We start from the raw sequence: 11,513 nt of genomic DNA on the forward strand, positions 1-11,513 counted from the left end.
ATATATATATATATATATATATATATATATATATATATATATATATATATATGCATAAAGTCTCAATTTTATTCATTATATTTACCAAGCAACAATGTCCCATGGCTTATTCTGTGTGTTGCTAGAATACATTGGAATCAATTGCATCGCGCGCTTATATTCGTGTCTATATTTCAGAAAATTCATCTCAGTTTCCTCGGAAACAACGAGTTCGATGTTACTAAACAAGTCCTTATCCGCTTTTCTTGTCCATATCGTTTCCATCATCTGTTGTTTCAACATAATATTTAGCTATCTTTCTTTATCTCGCTTATTGCGAACGTACCTTCATTTCAAAATCGGGTAATTCCTTTAAACTCTCAGAATTAACTTGGCACGACGTATCGCAATAACGTGGTTCTTTTGATGCATTATCTACCGACGAGATACAAACCAATCGCATGTTCTGTCCACTGTTCTGCATTTCACTCGTTGCCCTTTGAAAGCAACATACTTATTTTCATCTCTCAAAATTCTTTAAATATAAAATAAAAGCATCATGAAATATTTTTCATTATCATGAAATAGCTGAATCTAGTCGACTCACCTGTTTGTTTTCATATTTTTGCATTCGCAGTTTCTGTCTGTGGAAGAATGACACACATCACAGCCTGTGTTCATCTTGTTCTTCGTGTTCTTTGGCGACTGATATGCTTGTAGAAATTCCATCAATGTTTTTGTAGAGGATGTTGTCACTGGTCTTACCTCTGATCCAATTTGCTACATCGAAAATATATAGTATTTATAATAAACTGGATTATTATGATCATCAGAATTTATTGTAAAAAATTACTGTTTAAAGTATATTGCCCATTTTATTTTACCTTATTAGAAACAAAAGAAATGAAATCTGCTATGACTGGCACTAAATTAGACAAGTGCTCTTCGGTAATCATGGTCACCCTTTTTAACAGTTCGTCATCATTATTTGTAGAAGTAGTTTTAACAATGTTTTCTAAGGTTTCGGATTGTTCTAGATCTTGCAGCTTATCAGAAAATTGTCTCGACGTTTTTGGCACTCTCCTTGTGAGTGTTGCATTATCCTGACTTTCTTGTAGTTCGAAGTTGCTACCCTGTAAAATAGATATTGAATCTCAAGTAATGTGAAAATAATTTGTTAGATTATCATTAGTAATGATTATTTTACATTATCTGAATCCGTGAGTAACATCATATCCATCATAGTCTTTATATCCTCTTCTTTTGTATATGTTCTGTGCTTTCTAATTCCAGCTTCATTGGCATTCTCGTTTGGTACAAGCGTTACAGAGCTGGTATATGGCCGATCCACTAAAACGGGCTTATTGGAAACTTTCTTAATGTCTATCCTGTTATATTTTTTATCTTTCTGATGATAGTAATCTAAAGAGAAACGATATATAATGTATAGGTTGGAATCTTGCGAGAATAAATACTATATTTTCTAAGTTCAGGTAATTTTATATACTGGTTCTCCGTTTAAGATTGCTTTTAGGAACTTTAGTATCCGCACTGTACATGCTCAGCCGATTAGGCAACTGTTTGCGATTGATACGCTTCTTATTGCTCGCTGAGTGAGAAGTGAAGGACGCGATTGATGACGTTTTATTACTGTCAAGCAAAAGATCATTATCTGAATGCAGCTTTAACTTTAATAAAATGGCGTTACACTTTCTTTCAATATTCTTCCCCTGTAATCAGGAAACATACAAGTGATTGTAAATTTCTAATATTCCTTACACTATCTTTAAATTCAAGAAAATATAACAACTGTGAGGCTACAAAGTACATTAAGGATCTACATTAATAAGTGAAATTGTTACCAATGTTAGGATATCAGTGTCCCCTGAATCAAGATAATTTGTGTTTAAGTGGAGCCTATCGCACATAGTCTTCAGATCAACAACTACTTGAAGTATCTCCCTAAACTTGCCCGGATGTCCCTTGAGAATCGAGCTGGGAATGTGTCTGCAGTAAGCAACTAATGCATGCAGCAGCAACTGATGAGCAGCAAGTAATTTATGCTCAATAGCATGCATGTGAAGTCCTAGGCTTCTCTTATTCGGCTTCACTCTCGCTCGCGGCGAGATAACACACATATGCCTCTGGATGTCTTTGACATGTCTATTAAGATCGTATAAATAATTTCTGGAGAATCGCACGACAAATTCCGCCACACATTGCTGTCGCTTCTGCAGATCCTTAATGCCGTCCGGCACCGGAATATTTTCTAATCGAAGCGCAATCTCGTCCAGCAGCTCGCAGACCTTCTTTTGCATCACTAGAATCTTATGCATAATAAATGGATCAGGTCGTACGTAAATCACTCCGTCTGCATCATCTCGACGTGTACTGATCTCAGGACTGGAGTTATAATCAATGCCATTTGTTATGTGGAGCAGCTGCTTTGATGAGGGTTCTCTTTTCTGTGCTACTATATGACTGGAGCAAGATTTTTTAGTGTATGATTTAAAATTCCTAGCCTCTTGTTTCTTGTGATAAGAAGAAATATTTTCTTCCTCAGGAATTGTCAGCAGTAGATTGGTGCTGCCTGTCCCAGTATCTCTCGTAAATGGCACTTTCTTTGGAGACTGATCCCTGATATTATTTACCTATTATTACATGAACTTTAGATATGTATTCAGTATATATTCTTGTGAGATCATATTTTTTTATAGGAAATTTTCTTACCTTTGATTTTCTTTTCTGATCATTTTCAGTTCTACCATGTTCCTTTTTTATTTCATCAGACCAAATATCTGTTTTTAGTCTTTCAAGTTCCTGATTTGCTCCTCTCATACTCTCATCCAACAGTTCTTTAATACTTTCGATAGATGGTTGAATACAATTTTTATTATATTCCAAATTATTTAACTCTTGTTGCTTGACAAAAGAGGCCCATACACTCTCCTCCTCCTCTCTGCACCTCTGTCTGCGTACATCCTTTACTATGTACTTAAACTGACTTGCAGGTATATACTTTAACAAAAGAAAATAAAATGAATACTCTCTAAAAGCAGCAGAAAAATATGATAGAAACACAATATGAAACATAAAGGTGAAATAATGTGACTTATATATGTCTCAAATCAAACAGAATCTACCTTAAAATTGTAGTCATCATTTTCGTCTTCGGAAAGAACTGAGTCTTCTGTTTTGTTATTGTTTAAATAGACAGATTCCGCGGTGCCCAAAAGAAGTGACATTTTTTCTTGGTTATGTCCGATATATCAAGGGGTCGTTTGTGATTACTCGCGCTCATTCACGTTCCCTCAACCGTGTCATAAACGAGGGAGGTATCAAAAAGGCAGCAGGTATAATTTTATAAAATAGAGATACTGAGGCACGCTCCCCCTTAAATACGACGAATGAACATGAGCATAAGTTTCTTCTCTCGGATCGGACTGAAATTAGTAATGTAAAATCGATATATTTTTTCCTTATCGGATTTTCAAAAATAATTCGAGTTTGTTCCCAAATGACTATGCATCGATCTTCGTGATGAAATATTCCACGAAACCTAAGCTGATTTAGTTCGAACTCTATAAGGAACAAGAACAAATTAATAATAAGCTTTCATTACATCTCGGGGTTACTAAAGCTTTTAAATACGTTATAAAATATACACGTGCGAACCTGAACTCTATCAGCTCGTTTTCGATCGTGATTTGCATTTTAATTCGGGCCACGAGCTAGAATCGTGCACCAGATCTAAAATGCAATTAAATCGCACGGAAATAGCAATGATAATAATAACCTCCGTTGCGATGACCACAGAACGAAAAGTAAATATTAAGGTAAGGGTTGTTTTTTTTATTGCGATCTCTGTTTGGAAGCGACAGCGGTACCGACGATATCATCGGAAAAGGCGTGGGCGCGGCTGTGCGTGTTCGGATCAATACTCCCGCGACCAACGTTCGTAAACGCTGGGTTTACTTGTGACGAACGGGCTGCGTCGTCAACCGATGGTTCTCATCGTGCGTTTGCTTGCCGACTCTTTCGCTCTTTCGCATATCGCACTTTTGCTGATGCAGAACCACCGCACGGCTTTACTCTTTCTCCGCCTCTTTTCATCTCTTTCCATATATATCTTCCTTTTCCTCCCTGTGTATCGTTTCGATTAATTTCAGGATTAATTTAGGCGTGACTGACTCACCGTGTTAGCAGTCACGTTGGGGTTGTTTCTTAGGTTGAGAACGTAGCGTGAAGAAATGGCGACGATGGGTAGCGAAAAAGAGCGCGAACGTAGATGTAAAATCACTGTTGAGATTGTTAATGATTTTCTTTAATAATACAAAAGCTCAGGTAGAAAATTAAATTTCACATTGAACGGTTAATTTCGAAGTGACCTTCGTCGCGATAGCAGAGTGGACCGTTGTTACAGAGAATCTCGTAGAAATAATTCCGATCTCAAAGTTCGAAATACATCATGTCGGAACGTTGTCGACCAATCGACGTGTGCAACGGTGTGACGTCATTATGCGCGCGCAGGACGTTCTCATTCAACCTTCGGATTTCGCTACTCTCGCGATTTACTTCGCTTTTCGTCTCACGAACTCTCAGCAAGCATAAATACATCCGGTAAGACACTTTTCGTCCTGTGTGAATTCATTTTCTCTAACATCTTGACGCGTACTTAACGATTCGTAAACAACGTATCAACGTATTCGTCCCGTTGTCAATTTTTCTTGCTATCGTTTCGGATGGAGCAGGGTTAAAAGACTCGCTTACATGGCGTTACAAGACTCAAAGGAAGTATTTTCGAAATCAGCAATTTTTAGTTATTGACTTTGGGACTGTCATATGAGGGAAACGTGATAGCTGTTACATTTACATCAGCACGTTCGATCTAAAAATAAGTCCTCGCACAGTGATCGAATTTATAAGATTAATGTTATTGAATTTTTCTTCATCTTTGTTTTCCCTTTTTTGTCATTTTATGAACCTTAAAACGCTTATAAAGTCATTTTTTTAGGAAACGGAGTAATTTATGATTCTTAAATGTCAAGTGGGATTGTCTTGCGATGAGATATATATGAAAATTCCCAGAATTATGAATCATGCACATTAAGAAATATTGCATTTTTTCCTAGGTTGTCAACAGTAGAGCGCATAAACATTGAGAAAGTTTCATTTTCATTAACAAGCTAATGTGAAGCTGTGTGATTGCATTGATGTGTGGTTTGAATGTGAAACATTTTCTACACCAATAGTGAGCATAATAGACTGTAACAAATCAACGCAAAATAATTAGAAGTTTATACAATTGATATTGACTGATATCTCTTCAATATGACATCTAAAGTGTTAATGAAACTACCAACAGTGCCCTTTCCTCAAGTGAGTAAATCTCAACCAAGTACTAAGAAGCTAAATATAATTTGTATCATGTGCGGTGCATAATATATCACATAATGATTATATTTTTTATATTAGAGAGAAAGTTTTACATTTCCCACTATATAATTTGTTTATTTGTTCTCAAGGGTAAAAAGACGTCGCCTGATCTAGTTCCTTTGAGTGAAAGAACTGATGGACATGCACAAGTCAGACATCAAGGACTGAATATAGACCGAGCAGCTCAGCTCGAACAAAATATGAAGTTTCTACAGGAGCAACATCAGGCAACTTTGATTGCTTTACATCAGGAGGTAGAAGCCTTGCGCCAAAGAAATAGAGGTAAGAGATATATTTAATAATTATAGTTGTTTTTTCTTGGACTTTGTATGTATTTCTAATCTGTTTTATAAATGCTTACAGATTTACAATTTCAATTGGTATTTTCCAAAAGAGCACACTGTGTGCCTAGCAGTCCTTCTTCGCCTGAAGATAATGGAAATGGGTTTGCGAAATCAAAGGTACCAGTGACATCTTTTGCATAGTAATTTAATAATAATTGTTACGTGCATAGTAATTTAATAATAATTGTTTTCTCTCTTATTAAAATTTATCTGATAAATTATTTTCTTTACAAATTAAAACAATTATACTTACAGGGTAGCCCAATATGTGTTAATGTAACACCTCTGCAAGTGGAGCTTCTGGAGAAAGATTTACAAGACATTAAGACGTCACTACAAGAAGCAAAAACACATAACCATTACTTATCAAATATTATAGAACAGCAAAAAAAGTTAGTTATCTTATGTAGGAGAACACTATATGCCAACGATAAGCTAACTAACAGTCCCTCTTCTTGCAGGAGATTAGACATGACTGAAGACCAGAAGGGTAAACTCGAAGTTGCAGATGTGGGAATTCAAGTCGGCGATCCAGTACAAGCGAGTTTGGTCGTTCTTTTGGAAGAATCTTACGCGATGGTAAAACGGTTACATAAAGAAAATCTGGATCAGAAGAAAGAGATAGCTTCGTTGAGAGCAGCTTCTTCGGCAAACAACGGCGGCCCCAGCAGAGGTGGGCGTTCTCGCGACGGTAACAACAGTCATCACAGCCGTGGTTCACCCACGAGTTCAACGCAGGAACAGAGCTCTCGTAAATTTCCGCCGTTACCAATACCAAGCTACTGGCATCGCAGATCACCGAGGTATAGTTGACAAAGTTTTATCAGAAACGTTAAAATGGTCAACACGCCTTTCCAAACAACAAATTATTACATTAGTACCAATCTGTACCTGATTTGCTTATGAATTATAGATACAGTACGAGTCGACATGAAAAGCAGGATCACCAGGCGGATGCAGACACAACCGTTTTACCGCAACTCCAGAACGGCAGCGTAAAGTCGGAAGGCGCTAGTTGCGCCGAACCGCAGTCGTATCGATCATGCGAATACCGTAATTATTCTCGCGACGGTGGCAATCGCAAGTACAGAGGACAAGCGTCGCGAAGAGATAGCAATCACTATTATCACTCGCGCGACTTTAAAGACAGGAATTCGAAGGATCGTCCGAGAGACGCGGGCGACTCCGGCGAAGGATCAAAGGACGCCAATAATCCTCGGAGGCAATAGATCGTGAAAATATATCGTTACCGATTTGTTGAAATCGTGGACGACGGCGAGCTTTGGTTGTTCACGGGTTAAAAGCATCGGGGATTTCGATATCAGTTACATAAGAGTTACCGATAAATGAGTGATCGATGTTTTCTTGTACACATTCTGGTGCTGATTAATCACGTCAGTTTCGTGCATATTGTAGCTTGTAATAGGATAGCGACGATGAACGAGCATAAGCCGTACGATTTTCGATGGAACAATGTCTAGTCTGTATATCCAATTTACTCGTTATAGGCTGCCATAAAGAAATAATAGAGCTCGCGCTTTCGTAGATGGACGATTATCAATATTTAGCGAAAGACAAGACTTTGATAGACAAAGAGACCTTTTCCTTCCTATGGATGACGAATGACACGACCAAAGAACTCACTGAATACTAGCTTTCCCGACTGACGTTTGAATTAGACGGACTCGAGCTTAATACGCGTGCAGTATTTGAAAAAAATGCTGTCCATACATACATGTACGTGTATTAAATTTTTCTCGACGATGAAACATCGAAGAGACGATTCTAAGTGGAATCTAGTCATTTTCATGTATTCCATTATTAAAATGACAGATCGTTGAACGATCCTGCTATTATTAATATTAAATATAGATATAGAATACATATGTATATATTCTTATATTTTTTTATTGGTTTTACGTATTTCTATTTAGTCTATATCGTTGACGTATATTTTGTTGCACATTTAACATACATTATACTTCCAGAGAAGACGTGCGTTACTTGATTTTGATCTTCCAATGAGATGTACTAAATTTAATTTTTTTAATGAAAGTATGCACGATATGCTTCTTTGTTAAGTTTCTTTTCTAACTTTTGCTTTACATAATCTTGATTGAACGGATATTTAAAGGTCTTGTTTGCTTCGCGATCAAGAAGCATTAAGATTATATTTTTTTTCTACTTATAATAAATAAATAAAATCCCTAATTTTGAAACATAGAGAAACTCTACGTGGCATTATCAGACTTCTTCGTCTTAGGAATTCACAAATACTCCACGGAATGACGTGGGAGAAGTTCTCGCGCTATTAATCACAGATTACAATATAATATACAGGAATACTTTATAATTATATAAAATCTTGTACGCTTAAATGGATGAATCATTAAAATCATACGATACCATATAAAAACTGTTATGTAATCTATTCTTCAGAAGACCTCTTTCGATATTATAATAAACGTTTCATTCATCTGTCCGTGTAAAATAAAACAATTCTCTTTTTCGAAAAAGTTTATTATAAAATATATTATACCTTAGTTAAGTACATATCCAACACTACGTACGTGAACAACTCTGTATATATATAATTTTTTATGTATGTATACAACAACTACAAACACGGTCGAGAAGATGCGAGCTGACCGTGCTAACATAAGAGAGTATGCGGAAAACATGAAAGAATTACCCTGCAAATAGAGAGGAAGGATCTTCAGGGCGTCCTAAATGACGTATTTAACAGACTTCATGTTTTTCGTTAAGATTAAACAATATTACCAGTATGTGGAGGAACAACGCTGAACGACGCTTGAGCGTTGCAATATTTACATCCCTAAAGCGTACAGAGTACAACGAGTCATGAGCATGTGCAAGGATGTTTCTTGAGAAACGAGGAAAATCGCAAATTTCACGTTCATGCGTTACATTTGAGTGTGTCAAATAGTTGACATGTTATCACTCGCGATCCTGTAAGCTTTACGTTGACATCACAACCACAAACGTAAAATTAAGTGAAACAGATTTGCGTCGAAGGTAACGCAAATAAAAACGCATACGATCGATTATCAGTCTATTGAAAAATGAAGTTGTTTTAGTCGATAATGCAGTGACTGTATAGAACTTGATCTTGACTGTATTGTACACAGTTAATGGGGGCTGTACTTAAATCGCTAGGAAGAAAATTCATTAATATTGTTAAAAAAATTCATTAAAAGGATTTCTCGGTTTTGTCCGAAAGTCAAAAGTTGATATGCACAGGGGAGAGAAGCACATGAAACAATACTATCTCAAATATTCGGAAATATTGGTAAAAAAATGACAGAGAAAGAAAAGAACACGTTCTCCGCATGATAAAGTGCCTATACGCCTCACCCTGTATAGCCGACGTCTACCACCATACTCTCAATCTATGTACTTCGTTTAACGGTTTACAATTTCGATTTAGATGGCCCCAAAGTATCAGTCTTTCCGTCTGAATTTTGTTAATTTCACATTACGAGTAATTGAGCATACGACTGATGTCCGACGTGACTTATCGAAAAACTCTTGACTACTTATGTTTTGTGTGTCATTAGAATACGATTTACACGCAACGATCGGGAGAGCATTTCGTTCAATTACAATGCTGAGAGAGAGAGAGAGAGAGAGAGAGAGAGAGAGAGAGAGAGAGAGAGAGAGAGAGAGAGAGAAAAAGAGAGAAAGAGAAGGGTACGAAAGAAGCCACACTACGATACGTTAATCGTAACTCTGAGTAGAATATATCGTACAGTTATTAAGCCGCTCTATTTAATGTTTACAGACTTGAACTACGAAGCAAGATATAAAACTTGTACGTTTTCTAACAAGAGATCGTATATATTTGTATTAATTAATCTAGTGATTCCCTGCGCAGATTAATTGAACGAAACACTTCGTGTTATTCGATGATCAGCGTCTCATTTTCGTCTTAAAATGAAGTATTTCACACCTCTTACGCGTTAACTGTGTGTGTCCTATAATACTTCTTACACGCACACACACACACGCGCACGCACACACACACATACACACATACACACATATGGGGAGATTACATTGTTTGCTAAAACACTAAGAGACTCAGCTAGAGTCTCGTTCTTAACGGGAGAGATAAAATTTAAAACTGACCTAGAGCATTTGATTATCAAATTGCTATCGCTCGCTTCGATCAAGTGTTCTCGTTACACTTGCTCGTTTTAACATTCGTCTATCTCATCTCATCCATATTTATCTTCTACTTTGTGTATAATTCAAATATTCACACACGTGTCAGCTCAATTGAAAAGAAAGATGAGAAAGAAAAAAGACAACAAATCGCATCAACAAATAAATAGGAACCAGCCTATACGTTTTACACGTAAGGTATTAGAAATGATGGAAAATATAAAGAATCGTACGATACACGTCGTGACGTGCGATCAACGCGGGATTCGCAGCGATCTTACAGTCCTGAAGAAACATTGACTGAAAGGATATATATCATATACCTCCGTTCGTTATCGAAGTATAATGGGCGCCGGAAAGTGTTCCTCGGCTGTTCAGTCGTCGAGCTAACTACTTATAATCGCTAGACCATTAGTCTTCTTTTCTTGCCGTACGCTAACTTTACCACATTCGCGGTCTCCATCACAAGGGTGTCCAGTATAGCTACTGTGAGTCCGTTCTTCACCGCCAGCTCGTCGTGATGGAACTTGGTCCACTCATCCTCCTCGGCTTGGGCCTCCCTCGCCAACAGCTCGTCCACCCTGTCCCTGCGCTTTCTGCTCCAACGCATCACCATGTTCTCGCGCTGTAGCTTCGTCTTGAAGCCGAACAACGTCGCGACTTCCTTGCCAACGTGTTCGGTGAGTTCCTCGACAGTTTTCGGGATCTTCATAGTCGGCTTCGTCTTAACGTTCGGCTTTGTCCAGCTCGGGCCAGGCTTCTCGTATTCTGCACGATAAATCTCCGCGACGGTCTCCTTGCAGAGATCGAAGAGGAAGGTGTTGTAGATTCGTCTGTCCTTCCTCACGACCTCGTTCTTCTCCTTGGTCAGTTCGTAGATTTCAGAAGGTGCTTCAAGACTCACAACGTCTTCACCGGCTACCTTAGCGTTGTATATCAGAGCCGTGGCTTTCTCAGTGAATGATGTCAGCTCCTCAACGTTTGATGGAATCACCGCAGTCAACAGCGAGGGCGAGCCGAGCGAGGTTGACAACCGGCCGTCTTCGGGCGGAGTGTAAGGTGGTGGAGGTTTATTCGGTATCTCTCGAACATAGTAAGATACTTCCTCCGCTTCCAATTTCTTGATCTGAAAATGATAGCACATTAGATAAATGCGCAACAAAGATAATCATATTGTGTACGTATATATGTTACATACCTCCAATTCGATTTCCAGTTGTTCGATGCGGAGCAATTTAGCTTCCAACTCTGCCACCTCCAAACCGGGTTGCTCCAGTGAAGCTGTACGAAGTAGCGAGAAATATATCGATAAGTACGACAGAAGCTGTGAGATACAAGTTCCTCGGGAAAAGCAACACGAGTCTTCACATTACATCAGGGGTTAACAGTTTTACTTGAGTTGAGTGCTCGGAGAAAACTGGGGGGGAAAAGGAAAAAATAGGACAGACGTTAAGAAAGATAGATAGATAGATAGATAGATAGATAAATAAATAAATTATATATATATATATATGTATATATATATATACATGTGTGTATATATATATATATATATATATATATATATAT

The 11,513-nt window shown here is 37.7% G+C and overlaps 3 protein-coding genes across 9 annotated transcripts in view; 1 reads left to right on the top strand and 2 right to left on the bottom strand.

Moving 5' to 3' along the window:
• LOC116853819 overlaps positions 1-4,392 on the bottom strand; it is a 4,761-nt gene extending 369 nt beyond the window's left edge. The window contains exons 1-10 of one of the 6 annotated variants that reach the window (XM_032835070.1): positions 3,776-4,389; positions 3,123-3,372; positions 2,710-2,997; positions 1,842-2,630; positions 1,487-1,709; positions 1,187-1,401; positions 864-1,112; positions 587-759; positions 326-476; positions 86-267 (exon numbers count right to left, since the gene is read on the bottom strand). In XM_032835070.1, coding sequence (XP_032690961.1) covers positions 86-267; positions 326-476; positions 587-759; positions 864-1,112; positions 1,187-1,401; positions 1,487-1,709; positions 1,842-2,630; positions 2,710-2,997; positions 3,123-3,224 — 2,372 coding nt within the window. In that variant the 5' untranslated portion in view covers positions 3,225-3,372; positions 3,776-4,389. Of the gene's footprint in view, positions 1-85; positions 268-325; positions 515-586; positions 760-863; positions 1,113-1,186; positions 1,402-1,486; positions 1,710-1,841; positions 2,631-2,709; positions 2,998-3,122 lie in introns of those variants that run through there. The other 5 variants (XM_032835067.1, XM_032835066.1, XR_004380041.1 and 2 more) reach the window with 5 other exon arrangements.
• Positions 4,393-4,489: 97 nt separating this feature from the next.
• Positions 4,490-7,982, top strand: LOC116853821. The gene is made up of 7 exons (XM_032835073.1): positions 4,490-4,599; positions 5,112-5,358; positions 5,505-5,697; positions 5,779-5,876; positions 6,015-6,151; positions 6,221-6,562; positions 6,673-7,982. The coding sequence occupies exons 2-7, from the start codon at positions 5,311-5,313 to the stop codon at positions 6,986-6,988; spliced, it is 1,134 nt and encodes a 377-aa protein (XP_032690964.1). The 5' UTR covers positions 4,490-4,599; positions 5,112-5,310; the 3' UTR covers positions 6,989-7,982.
• A 281-nt stretch (positions 7,983-8,263) lies between these two features.
• LOC116853817 (centromere-associated protein E-like) overlaps positions 8,264-11,513 on the bottom strand; it is a 16,656-nt gene continuing 13,406 nt past the window's right edge. For both annotated transcript variants that reach the window (XM_032835062.1, XM_032835063.1), the window contains exons 11-12: positions 11,143-11,225; positions 8,264-11,070 (exon numbers count right to left, since the gene is read on the bottom strand). In XM_032835062.1, coding sequence (XP_032690953.1) covers positions 10,348-11,070; positions 11,143-11,225 — 806 coding nt within the window. In that variant the 3' untranslated portion in view covers positions 8,264-10,347. The remainder of the gene's footprint in view (positions 11,071-11,142; positions 11,226-11,513) is intronic.

Source organism: Odontomachus brunneus, unplaced genomic scaffold (genome assembly GCF_010583005.1).
Source record: "Odontomachus brunneus isolate Ranch 3 - 2012 unplaced genomic scaffold, Obru_v1 Obru_scaffold_006, whole genome shotgun sequence".
In the NCBI taxonomy this organism is placed as follows: Eukaryota; Metazoa; Arthropoda; class Insecta; order Hymenoptera; family Formicidae; genus Odontomachus; species Odontomachus brunneus.